General features: G+C 50.1%; 1 protein-coding gene across 2 annotated transcripts in view; it reads left to right on the forward strand.

Annotated features, from left to right (window-relative positions):
* The first annotated feature begins 206 nt into the window (after positions 1–206).
* The window catches only part of LOC108921450 (lysine-specific demethylase 4B-like), a 31,955-nt gene continuing 18,678 nt past the window's right edge, over positions 207–13,483 (forward strand). The window contains exons 1-6 of one of the 2 annotated variants that reach the window (XM_029249227.1): positions 207–316; positions 5,183–5,298; positions 6,039–6,200; positions 6,538–6,713; positions 7,395–7,509; positions 7,782–7,975. In XM_029249227.1, the coding sequence (XP_029105060.1) occupies positions 6,060–6,200; positions 6,538–6,713; positions 7,395–7,509; positions 7,782–7,975 (626 nt within the window). In that variant the 5' untranslated portion in view covers positions 207–316; positions 5,183–5,298; positions 6,039–6,059. Of the gene's footprint in view, positions 317–5,182; positions 5,299–6,038; positions 6,201–6,537; positions 6,714–7,178; positions 7,247–7,394; positions 7,510–7,781; positions 7,976–13,483 lie in introns of those variants that run through there. The other variant, XM_029249228.1, reaches the window with a different exon arrangement.

The following is a 13,483-nucleotide window of genomic DNA, read 5'->3' on the forward strand; positions in this document are numbered from 1 at the left end:
TACATCTTTAAAGACCGCATCCTAATAAGCTGCGGACGGACAGGGGAGCATATAGCCGCACGCCTTTTCCGTGACGGCTTTATCAGTTGTGGTGATCGTGATTGATCACTTGCGCCGTCAATCAAAGGAATTAGCCAATTAGGCGAGGCGTCGCCCCGTGACGACTGCAGCTCCGACCAGTGGCCGCGCTGCGCTGCGGAGTGGGCGTGCAGGACGCCGCGTTCGCAGATAATCGATCGTGTGGATTGTGAAAGAGAGAGGAATCGAGCGCTGGAATAAAAGAGGAGAAAAATCCCGGGACAGGAGCGGGCAGCGGGTAAGAACAGCATGGATGGCGCACCGGGTGCGGGAGAAAACAGCGCCGCTCTATTGTGAGCTGCAAAGGGACGCTCTTTGTTCTCGCTCGCCACGGTGTTTTGTTGACTTTTATCGGTCGGAGGAATGGAAGCGGTGAAGCGGTGGGGCGGTGGGGTTGTGTGGAGGGGGGCGGTCTTTAAACGTGCGTGTCCTTAAAGAAAAACATTAAAAGTTCTCTTATTAAATAAGAGTGTTTCATTTATTTATTCGTCTTTATTCAGGACACAGTTGGTCCTCATGGCCGTTGGGTGATTGCTCCCTTGAGGGGTGATGAAGGTGGGGGGGATGATGAAGGTGATGGGGGTGAAGGAGGTGATGGAGTGATGAAGGGTGATGATTGGCAGAGATGAGGTGGTGGGTGGTAATGGAGAGTCATGGAGCGATGGGAGGTGATGAGGGCTGATGGGGTGCTGAGGGGTGATGGGGGGTGATGTTGACAAGCGTGAAGGCCATGCATTTTGCCCAGAAAAGTCACTCTCATGATCATCTGCTGGTGATTCAAGCAAACATCACATGTTGTTGTTGTTATTGTTGTTGTGACATTTGAAAAGCGCCGGGTTGCTCGTGTCTTGCAGCCAGTAGGAATTTGCATATTGAAATCAGACTAAAATCCAGTGTCTCAGGTTTATGCTGTCTCACGGCGCCTGGGTGGTGTGAGAGGACGTGGGTTCGATACACACTCAGTCTGCGTGGAGTTCGCATGTTCTCCCTGTGTCTGCATGGGTTTCCTCTGGGTGCTCTGGTTTCCTCTCACAGTCCAAAGACATGCAGCTCAGGTTTGCCCGTAGTGTGTGAGTTACAGAGAGAGAGTGTGTGTTCCACTGATGTATGGATGAGTGACCCAGTGTAAGTAGTGTATCTAGCAGTGTAAGTCACCGCGGTGAATAAGGTGAGGGCTGATAACACTACATAGAGTTCAGTGGAAGTTGCTTTGGAGAAAAGCAGCTGCTAAATAAATAAATGTCAATGTTACCGATCCTGTCCAGGCTGCTTGGGACCTGCTCTTCCACGAGGCCTTGAGCGTGATGTACAATGGAGATCAGGAACAGCCCGAGAACCAACGTACCGTGGCACTCAAGTCCCCTGGTGTCCAGCTTGTTTCCGCTTGTCTGCTCCGTTTTGCAAATATATTATTTCGTTTGGGAAAACGGTGAAACGAAGCCGAAGGGCACGAGGCCCTCAGATTGTCCCAGATGTAACAGGATGGGAGAAGTTTCTCTTCTCCTCTTTCCACCTGGTCACTTGGCTCCACTTCAGGGGCTCAATACTTCCAGTTACAAATCGACGCTCCGTTTCATTTCTATCTCTTATTTTTTGGTCGTACCCGATTGTCTGCTTTGCGCCAAGGTGGCGACACGGGCGCGACCTTGTAATCTCACCCTTCCTTGGACAGCGGGATGTCGGGATCGTGATCTGCGCTTGGAGTCGAGTGCAAAGTTAACGTTTCAACTTCAAAGGGGCGTGATTGAGTCTTCATTTTTTTTTTTTTTTTTTTGTAAATGCAAATGTTTTTTAGTTATTATATCACGGAGCGTGTGACCTGCACCAAGCATTTTGGACTTTCAAACTGCCCTCATAGAACGTATCAAGATCTCGGTGTTTTATATTTGGTCCCAGACCAGATTTTGGGGGGTTTTAAAAACTGCCAGCTGTAAGCAAATATCAAAATCATTAGAATAATTTCTGCTTAAAAAGTCTCCCCTCCGGAAGGGTTAAAAGAAGATCTCAGTACTGCTGTGTGACCTCCGTGGAAGCCTCTACTCCGCTCTTGCGTGACTCGTCTTACCTGTTTGGATGTGAAACAAGGTAAACCACCCACCCCCAAACAACACCTTGCAGTACAATTGACTCGCTGTTGTTTTTAAAGCAATTTTAGTATTCGTCACTGTTTGATTGTCCCAGGAGAGCGAGCGAGTAGTTCTCCGGGGTCGCGACCGAACGGCATCTCGTTCACACTAGTGGTGCAGCAGGGGGCGTAGTGGCTACAGCACTCGACTTAGAATGACCAGTACCAGGGTTTGAATCCCACCTCCTGCTGCAGCACCCTTGATCAAGGTCCTTCCCCTGAACTGGTATGGTAAAAATGACCCTGCTCTACAAATGAGCAAGTGGGTTGGTGTACAAACACTCGGTGGTGTACACACTCTTTCACAACTGATGTTTTGGTGGTTATCAGCTCTGAGCGCTAGTTTCCTGAGATGACTGTGGGACGGGTTGAGAGAATCCTTCCTTGTGGGTGCCAACGCACGCTCCTTTTCCGCTCGCTCGGGGAGCCTCTCATCTCCGACGAGACGGAGGGAGCCCGCGTCGAGACCGTCGAGTTGAGAAGAACGCGGAGGGCTTCATTTTACCGCGTTTCCATGTAGCGCACGCTGGAGGTCCACGTGTCACATCGCCATGGTTTGTTCCTGACTCCAGCTGGCCTTCGTCGCGCCCTTTGCGCGTTGCAGGAGCAGAGGCTCAGAATTTCGATGCATGACTACCGTGCCGCTGTTCCCCAAACTTTCCTCCTTCCCGTCGTGCCGTTGGGGAGCGTGACTCTCGGGGCTGGCGATCGACCGCGGTTCGTGGCCCTCTGAGCTGTGGTCAGGGCTGGAGAACGATTTCAATGACCCAGACACACTTGAGAAGCGATGTCTGTTTGTAACTCAGTTTGTTTGTAAGTCCAACTAGTATGAGCTTAATCATACAGTCCTGCCTTGGTTTATTCATGGGTTAGGGTTTGAAAAAACCTCAGATAAAGCTATAATGAGTGTGAAATTCACTGTAAGATTTATTTTTCCATTTCAACTGCTCCTCTGGTGCTGTTCCAGAGTCTGTCCTGGATAGACAGGGCGTGAGGCTGGGTACACCCTGGATGCGACACCAGCAGGGCTTTGATTTTATCATCTTTTATTAAGTCTAAACAACATGTGCAACATTTATCACCATCTGGCTGCTGTCTTTTGCTTTATTATTCAAACAATAAAAGTTTAATTATAGCGATGTGCCTCGATTTGTTCACTGGGTCAGTTTTGTAAGATTCTTGGATGTGGCTCTAATAACTGAAATGTACACTAAATAAAAATGTTGAAAGCAACGCCTTTAATTTTGAGCTGCATGGGCGGCACGGTGGCACTGCAGGTAGTGCTGCTGTCTCGCAGCCCCTGGATGGTGCTAGAGGACGTGGGTTCGATTCCCGCTCAGTCTGTATGGGGTTTGCGTGTTCTCCCCACGTCTGCATGGGTTTCCTCAGGGTGCTCTGGTTTCCTCCCACAGTCCAAAGACATGCTGTTCAGGTTTACACAGAGAGAGTGTGTTCCACTTAAGGACTCTGGTGGTATAGTGGTATTTAACTGTGCTGTACATTGCACTTTATTAATGCACATTCAGTATTTTGCACATTTTTTTTTGTTGTTTAAATTTAAACTTTAGTTTCTTACATTTTAGCTCTTTTTTTATATATGTATAAAAAAAGTCTTGGATGAGTGACCCATTGTAACTAGTTTTTCTAGCAGTGTAAATCACCGTGGTGAATAAGGTGTGTGGGCTGATATCACTACATAGAGTTCATTGGAAGTTGCTTTGGAGAGAAGCGTTTGCTAAATAAATAAATGTAATGAAAAGCTCATTTGAAATGACTGAAAATAAAAATACTTTTTCCCCCCGAACTGTTTAATGCCTGCTGTTGACTGATTCATCATAAAAATGTGACATTCCTCATTTTGCTGTTGATCTCCACTATTATTATGATTGCCAGCGACTGCGTTTTGCTGCCAACTAAAGGCGGGATGCGGAAACGCAGGTGATTTTCGCGCTGCAATGATTTTTCAAACGCATACAAATGACGAAAATATAATCGAAAATAAATACACAAAAGATGTGTATGTGCAGAAATTCTTAACTCAGACAATCACAACACAAAGACCCAGTGTACCGTGATTTACACTGGGACATTTATACTTTGTTTAATACAAGTCATTAAAATGAGGAGCCACCCCCTGTAAGCACTATAAATATTTATTAACTGCAGACCATGTAGTTATTTGGTGGCTCTTTGTTTCACCCACAGAAGCATAAAACTAACACAGCTGGTGCAGAATTTTTAAGATATTATAAATTATTGTGATACATTTTTGAAGTAATAGCAGTATGTGTTTGATGCTCACCTGAAATGCTCAGAAGTTGTTTGCATGTTGAACTAGGGCTTCTGACCTTATTGCTAATTGAGCCTTCGTTTATTCCTCTGTCAGACATGGCTTACAGGGTCAAATTTACACTGATTTTACCCATTTATGCAGCAGGGTAATTTTTACTGTATCAGTTCAATGTGATTGTTTTGGTTAGAGTACAGAAGAGTGGGTTTCAAACTTAGGCAGATGGCAAGCTAAAATCTCGAACCACTCCGCCACCTTTTGGGTCTTTAGTTAATGGTCAGCAGACATCTGCACCACACTGCTCTACATGCGCGCGCGCACACACACACATGCAAACTTGGAGCGATTTGTTCGTGTAACAGTGATGGAAGAGTATTGGAGGAATGGTGGGCTTCAACATTGTAAAACACCCTGTTTACTCCCCTCTGACCCCAGTGATCCCACTGACCAGGAGTCCGAAAGGCTGAAGGTTTCCTCAGTTTTAGCTCCGATGTGCTACGCTGAGCTCCCTCTGTCCCTCAGAGCTGCTGAATCCCTTTCAGACCCACATCACTCCTCATCTCCCAACAACCTTGCTTTGGAGAAAAGTGCGTGCTGGGTGAATCGGCGTAAAGGTGCGAACGCTTCCGTGTGTGTGTGTGGAGACGTGATGATGCCTGAAACAGTGCTCTTCTGTGCTGCTTCCCCAGGCAGGCCATGCACCTCAGGAGCTCGGAGTGGATGTCGACGGTGTAGTGGCTCTTCTGCGGGCTGCAGCAGAAGCGGGAGGGGATCCCTTTCCTATCGACACTACCTCTGTAGACAGGTGATTTGCATATTCTACCTGCATAGAGCCAGAACGCACTCCTCAAAACACTCCTGAGGGGCGGGGCTAAGTTATTAGGACCATTAGGCCCCGCCCTCCCTCCCTCCACAGGTGCCCCATCCTCCCTACCTGCTCCTCTGGGCGATCGGAGACCTTGCTGGCTCTCATTAGCATCATTAGAGCTCAATTGAGGGGGAGGAAGGTCCTGAGGGGTTACCTGGGTGAAATTGATTTAATTGGTCTTTATTAGTGGGGGGGGGGGTGCATTGTTGCATGTGATGTTTACAAAAGTGTTTCTCACGAAATGGGTTGATTAACTTGTTGTTTATATTTTCTATGCATTTAAAACTAATAGTGTACACAGCACCTTGCTTGTCTGGTCCCATCAGGCCTCTTTCTTAAGGGTACCGCTAGCGCTTGAACCTGCAACCTTTGGGCTCATTTTAAGATGTGATTGTAATAAAAGTATGAGTACTGAAAAAGCGATTTAGATGTATTAGTGGGACTTCCAGGAAGGCGTCCAAAGCCCAGCCCCACGTACGTGTTCCTCTGTAAAGTGCATTATGGCTCGGGGTCGCTGCATGTACAGGAGGTGTCCTCTGCAGTGGACAAAAATGAGCTCCTGGGTCTCGGGACGATTTGAAGATACAGTGTAGCTGTTGTAGGGATGTTAATGCGGCAGTTCTGGTTACTCCTCTTTTCATGGTCTCACGTTGCGGTCTCTCCCGTCTCCTCCTCAGTCCCAGCATCCCCCTGTCGCCATGTCGCTGGACAGCCCCATGGCCCAGAACCCGAGCTGCAAGATCATGACCTTCCGTCCCACCATGGAGGAGTTTCGGGACTTTGCCAAGTACATCACGTACATGGAGAGCCAGGGCGCTCACCGGGCCGGGTTGGCTAAGGTACGAGGGCCCTCGCCCGTCACTGCGCCTCTGCCCTTCGATCAGCGTCAGACGTGATGGGCCAGCGGGGGCCATAGTGGTTAGGGCCTCCACCTTCCGCTGGAAGGACCTGGGTTTGAATCATACCCTCTGCTGTAGTTCCCTAAATCAAGGTACTTATCCCTGAACTGATATAGTAAAAATGACCGAGCTGTATACATGGGTGAATAAATATATAAATAAGTAGCTTAATTGGACCAGGTGTTAAGTGTGTCAATAGCTTTAGATACAAATAAGGACTCCTTGGCATCCAAAGCCCCGCCCCATCCCTGTGACCCCGCCTATCCCGCTCCGCCAGGTGATCCCCCCGAAGGAGTGGAAGCCGCGGCAGTCATACGACTCTCTCGAGGACATGGTGATTCCGACGCCCATCCAGCAGGTGGTCACGGGCCAGTCGGGCCTTTTCACCCAGTACAACATCCAGAAGAAGCCCATGACGGTGGGCGAGTATCGGAAGCTGGCCAACAGCGACAAGTAGGTTGATGGGCTCTGCTCCCACCTCCCGCTGACCACTTGGCCGCGGTCCGACAGCAGGGTCGCGGGCTTGGTTCCGATGGTCACGTGGCGCCCGGCCGGAGCTGATGAGCCCTGGTTGTTGGCACCGCCGACGTCCATCGCTCCTCTGCGCAACAGAACCCTGATTTTGCCCGTAAGGCGCTGCCCCTGGCGCCGCCCGCCTCGCCGTGTTCCGCTCGCGATCCGAAGTGCGGAGGCGCCGTAGCCTGGAACCTCGCCAGGCCCCCGACCTCGCGGCCTCGGGCACGAGAGCGCGCCATCTGCCCGGCCCAGAGGGCTCCTCCACACTTCCTCCCTGCATCCAGCTCTCAGCCACAGCAGAAATGGATTGTGGGGGATGGGGACAGGCCGTGTCCCTCGGCTATACCTCCTCTTCCACGCGGCGTTTACTTAATCCGGCAGCTGACGTACCTTTTAAGGCTGCGTATTTGTACCGTGGGTTGCCGGTTTGACTCCCGCTCTCCGTTAATGCTGTAGAATCCTCGATCAAGGTACTTGCCCTGAATTACTCTGGTAAAAAAGACCCGACTGCATAGGTGGATCGGACACTGAGTGTGAGGAAGCGATGCGCAGCGGTTATTTTATCGCCCCGGGGGTTTTGCAGGGTTTTTTCTCGTAACGCCCTTCTCCTGCCACCAGGTTCCGCACCCCTCAGCATAGGGGCTTCGACGACCTGGAGAGGAAGTACTGGAAGAACCTGACCTTCGTGTCGCCCATCTACGGCGCGGACATCAGCGGCTCGCTGTACGACCCGGTCAGTTTGCTCGCGAAATGTTGATGGGTTACAGTAAATGTTGCCCCAAATCGTGTTGATTTAATTCCCGCTGTCCGGTGGGCAGCGGTGCGTCAGCGGCGCCCCCTGGTGGCTCGATTTTAAACTTCCCGTTGCCGTCGAAGTGTCTTTTTGATTTTCGTTCGCACTTAATGAGAGAGAAAGATGCTTGAATATAATTTCGTCAGCTGATCTAAATGTGTTAAATGGGTTCCGAAGTCTGACCCCCGAAGACAATGCGAATGTCCCTTCAGGAGATCGCGGAGTGGAACATCGGTCATCTGAACACCCTGCTGGACATGGTGGAGCAAGAGTGCGGCATCGTCATCGAGGGGGTCAACACGCCCTACCTGTACTTCGGCATGTGGAAAACCACCTTTGCTTGGCACACGGAGGACATGGACCTCTACAGCATCAACTACCTGCACTTCGGGGAGCCCAAGTCCTGGTGGGTGGTCGTCCCACGTTATCTATAATCGCATTAATAGCGACATGTCCCGGTGCACGGAATCGTCTGGAATGCGCTGCGCGTTCGCTCGCGTTTGGTCTCGTCCGCCTGCGGTCGCGACGGAGCGGCCGTCGCTTCGGGGCGTGTACCGAGTCTCTCGTCCCGCCTCTTCCGGTGCGCCCCTCCTGCGGTGCGAAACTCCTGTGCTTTGTTTCCATGGCGATGTGACTGAAACGAGGGTTTTGTTTTACAGTCGTTTAGTACGGCTGTCGGTCCCGGTCCCACCCTCAAACCCGCTCCTTCGGCCTTTCGTTCGCTCGCTTCGTTTGCTCCCGAAGGGCGCGGCGGGGTCGCACGCTACTCGGCGGCTCGCACCCGCACCGGGGGCTCGGAGGCGATCGGCTTCACGTAGAGCATCGGTCTGTGATCATCAGCCGACTCGACGCTTCCAGCTCTCGATTTCAAACGCAAAAATGGATTGTTTGGCAGATTTTGCGGTGCAGCCTCTGCCCGCATTCCTCGTGTTTCTTTTCGTGGTATTGTGTACCCCCACATCCCATCCCCCTCCCCGGGTGGGAATTTTCCCCCCGCTCGTTCGCTGGGAACATCCTTCTTCCTGTCTCCTTGTTTTGTTTTATGCTGCTTTCACAGAGATTTCTGGCAGTGTGATTTTTTTTTTTTTTTTTTTTTGGATCGGAGGTGGGGGGGGGAACAGGACACGCCATGTAAAGACACAACTTGCAAAAAGCGGTTCACCATATTCCCCTTACGGGAGGCTGTACCAGTTTTTACTCGAAAAAATGATGGAACATATAATAATAAACGTGATCGTTATATCATAATAAATGAAGAGTAACAGTGTAATAAACACCCTATACACTGTACAGTCCTGGAGAGGGGTGTCGTAAGGGTTCGAGGAACGATCGCAAGCTCACTCGGGCACGTCCTGCGTTCTTTCACGAGCAGAAATCTATCTTACCTGTTATGTCCTGCAAAATAAAAATGTTTGTGTCGCCCACATAATTATGTGTCTGTACTGTGCCCGATTACTGTACTTTCGCAGTCGTTTACCCTGGTACTGCGGTCCACAGTCAGTGAAATCCCTGCTGGCAACGTGTGTATTTGCGAGTTCGGTGGGACGCATTTTTAAAACCACAGACGCAATATTTTTATGTATTCACTGTACATTTTACAAGGATGTCCAGAGTCATGTGACTGAGTGGCACTTTGTGCATAATTGGCAAAAAAAAAAAAAGTGCCATATAAATGCAAATGAGCCTGATGTGTCCGTCCAGGTGGCGTGGCGGTTTGTGAGATGGAACGGCTACAGTAAAAATGACCCAGGTGTATAAATGGGTAAATCGGGGTAAGGAGCTTAGTGTGCAAACCTCTCGGAGGAAAGCGTCAGGTAAACGAATAAATGATAATAAAGAAGTAACAAATGGTGTTTAGAACGGTTGCGCTCACAGAAACCCACGGTGCCGGTTGTGGTCGCAGCCGGCACTTCGCCTCCGGGTTAATCGGACCCCCGGGGGTCTCCGGCGAAGTCGCCGAGCTCCGCTTTCGGGATCGTCGAGGTGCCAGCAGAGGGCGCCGCAGCGCCGCGATTCACGGCATCTACTGCGCTCGGATTTTCGGTCATCTCCTTTGCCATTTATTATTAGCGGTCATTTTATGTTTATTTCGTGTAACAAATGGGAGCTCAGCCATAAATAAAATACGAGCTGGAAGGTGGAACCCAGCCTTGGACACCTGCTCACCGAGACGGGGGTCCCGGCGTTTGGTGTCGGCCCCGACCGGCGACCGCGTCTTTCGGTCGGCCCTGTGCCCGTCGCCGGGGGTGGCGCCTCCCGGAGGTGCTCCTTGATTGCTTTACCATCCCGGTCCTTGTTCCGCTGGAGCGCTTGGGTCCGCTGGGCCGGCAAGCCTTGAGCTTCGCTAACCGAGCGAACCCTGGAGAAGCTGCGTGACTCAACCTTCCCGGAGCAGGTTTTGGGACCCCGAGCCGGCGCTGTCGTTTGAACCACGGCCAGGCGTGCCAGCCGCCGGCTCGCCCGTCCCTGCCGGCCCACCGTGGCCCGACAGTCCCTCTAATCTGAGATAGATTGCTTTTGCCTTAACGCCGTCCTGTTTTTGAATTCGTTTCCAGCTGATGAATTGAATCTTGGAGGAAGTTTTACTCAGAAAAGTAATATTACCAGCAGCTTTAACGGCGTATTTAAATATTTGCTTTTCTGAGCGGTAAGGATTTTTATTTCCTTGTGGGTCCAAAGTCGAACCCTGTTTCGGCTGTAAACTGGACTCTTCGAAGCGGCCCCTAGGGATCGGTGGGTGGTGCCGCCACGGTGCCCCCGTGTGGAGCAACAGGTCATTGTGGCTGGTTTAAGTATGTGTGTGTGTGTGTGTGTGTGTTTCCCTCCTCTCAACATGCTTCACACGCTGTGTACGCTCTCATTAAAAGCAGCAGCTTGTATGAAGTAGGGCGTTTCATTAGGTAGCGCTGCTCGTCGATTTGTCATGCAATAATTTGCCGAGCGCCCGACTGGGAGATGAGAGTCAAGGGCCGGAACAATAAACGATTGTAAATTAAAAGACAATTGCTGGCCCTACAGTTTCGTACAGCGAGTGGCCATTTGTTTCGATATGACTGGATGTGTGTGTGTGTGTGTGTGTGTGTGAGATTGCGAGAGAGAAAAACTGACACCTATGGGGAGCTCTTTGGCGCACATTTTTTGAAATAATGAGCAGACAGCGGACAGCGTACTGGTTCTCTCTGTCACGTCACAATCTGAAAGTCCCAGGTTCTAATCCCTGCTCCTGCTGTAGTTCCCTTTATCGAGGTACTTAATCTGAGGTGATAGAGTAAAAAAACTACCCAGCTGTCGAAATGGGTAAATATTGGTAAGTAACATTGTACAAACCCCACGTTGTCAGTCACCTTGGGCAAAGGTGTCAGAAAGATGACGTGTGAGATGCATGCCGTGAACATCGCTACTTCGGTGCGCTGCCCTTCGGTCTACATGGAGCCCCTGTAGGATGTGGGACCAGAACGGTGGCAGCTCTGGCGACACGTCCCCACCCGTCGTGCCTCCGATTTCGTTGCACGGACACGCAACAGTTCCAAAAAGTGCTTCATCTTATCTCGCTCAACGCCGTTGTTGCTATGGATACCTGTATGGCATTTTAATTGAACACCGTTGGATGCCCAACGCCCACGTTGCTGTTATTTATAGAACAGTCATCGGCGGCTGATACGTCCACGCCACCATCTGGAGATTTCCGAGAAAACACTCGTGCCCAGGGTTGAGCTGCCGTCACGGGCAACTCGGCAAACTCCCCGCCTCCCGTTTTTCATGTCCTGCATCGTCAAACAGTATTTGATCACATTAAAGCCGCAGTGCTGCTTTATTCAGTCTGTGGTTCCAGCGCTGCATTATTCATCTGCCCAGTTTCCTCCTTGGTCCGGGCTGTTTGCACATTTCTATTCCTGCTTTGCGGGTCCTTCATAAAATGAAGCGTAACGGCGGCGTTGACTCCGTGGGTTCAAACCCGTAGCTTTCTGGATTCGGACCTTTTTTCTGTGCATAGCCTCCAGAGATTGACCCTTCACGAGTCCGGTTTATAGTCCCAGTGCAGTCATGCGCCGCTGAATGTCGTTATGCTTAACAGCTGACTGCATATATGACGATGGTTCTGTAAGATTATAATGGAGCTGAAAAATTCCTATCGACTGGCAACGTCGTAGCCGTCGTAACGTCGTAGCGCAAAGTGACACTTTGCGGCACGGTGGCACAGTGGGTAGCGCTGCTGTCTCACAGCACCTGGGCAGTGCGAGAGGACGTGGGTCTGATCCCTGCTCGGTCTGTGTGGAGTTTGCATGTTATCCCCGTGTCCGCGTGGGTTTCCTCCAGGTGCTCTGGTTTCCTCCCACAGTCCAAAGACATGCTGTTTAGGCTCACCCATAGTGTGTGAGTGACAGAGTGTGTGTGTTCCACTGATGTATGGATGAGTGTCCCAGTGTAAGTAGTGTGTCTAGCAGTGTAAGTCACTGTGTGAATAAGGTGTGTGGGCTGATAACACTACATAGAGTTCATTGGAAGTCGCTTTGGAGAAAAGCGTCTGCTAAATAAATAAATGTAAGAATTTATTTTCACGTGTTCGTGGTGGTGTTGCTGTAGACAAACCTGCTGCATTGCCACACGTACAATAATGTAGAGTACATAATACTTGATGATAAACACTTATGTTGCTGGTTTACGTGTTTACTGTATTTTTCAGTCGTTATTTTAGAGTGTACTCTTTATACTTATAAAAAAGTTTACTGTAAAACAGTATGCCGTGTCACGCTGGCAGGAGCATCGTAAATCTTGTGTTTACCGCGTCTCTTAAATGCATCGAGGCTATACCGTCTAAATTTGTATAAGAACACTCTGTGATCGAGGCTATACCATCTAGGTTTGTACTCCATGTACACCATGTATAGGTACGCTAGGTACGCTCTATGTTTGCATAATGATGAAATCGCCGAGTGCGAAATTTCTGAGTATGTAACCCCGTCGTTAAGCGATGCGTGTCTGTACAAGTTACAAATATTGTGTACCAAGCAGCAGGTAGCAATGACTCGTGTCCCCTAAAAACTTGCTGCAAAGCTTTGCGTACCGGAGACGGCGTTGAGTTACCGACCTTCCCCAACAGGGGGAGCCACTGTGCACATTCCCAGTTCAGCCACCACCCTGTCTTTTTTAGCTTCCACTTTTACGACCCTCACCAGGAAAAGCGGCCAGACGTGCACTGAACTTGGGTTTTGATGTCCTGACATGTCGATCACATTTTTACTTTGCTGCTACTGATCATGTTTTTGCTTTGTTGCTTCATCTGCCGCACACTTTATTCCCCCCGTACTAATGGATTTTGGGGAGATCGTTCACTCGTGCAGGAATTTACGGGTTTCAGACTTGTGCAATGCGCGTTACTGATCGGCAAAATCCACCTTTCTCTGAGCGTGAGACTCGCCCGCTCTGGTCTTAATAAGACCTTTGAGTCCAGGAACATTTGTGGGAATAGTGTTATTAGAAGTCCTTGCCACATCTATTGGGAGTGTCATCAGTGGTCTACTTTGTAAACGTTTAATGGATCATTACGACTGCGATGGAGTTCTTCTAAGAGAAGCCGAGCGTCGCTGCGTGCGGGTGTGCGACGGGGCCGTCGTCGTACGCGCGATGTGCTCCGGTTCCGTTGGCTCCGCTCCATCCTGACCTCTTGTCGCTTCCAATTAAGCGCTTTGCTCCACGACTCAATTGTTGCGTGGTAATTACGAGGTGGACATCATTTCGTTGCGCCCCAGTTCCGGTGGGACTCTGAATCGTCCCCCAGACCTTGTCCCCTGGGAACGGTTCAGGAGCTGGTTTTTTACCGTGCGTGTCGCAGCTGTACCTAGTGTTCTTCGCTTTGCCTTGCTGCACTGAAAGAGGCAGTGAGATGAATTTTTTTAATTAATCTTTGTTTCGT

Source organism: Scleropages formosus, chromosome 25, assembly GCF_900964775.1.
Source record: "Scleropages formosus chromosome 25, fSclFor1.1, whole genome shotgun sequence".
NCBI lineage: Eukaryota > Metazoa > Chordata > Actinopteri > Osteoglossiformes > Osteoglossidae > Scleropages > Scleropages formosus.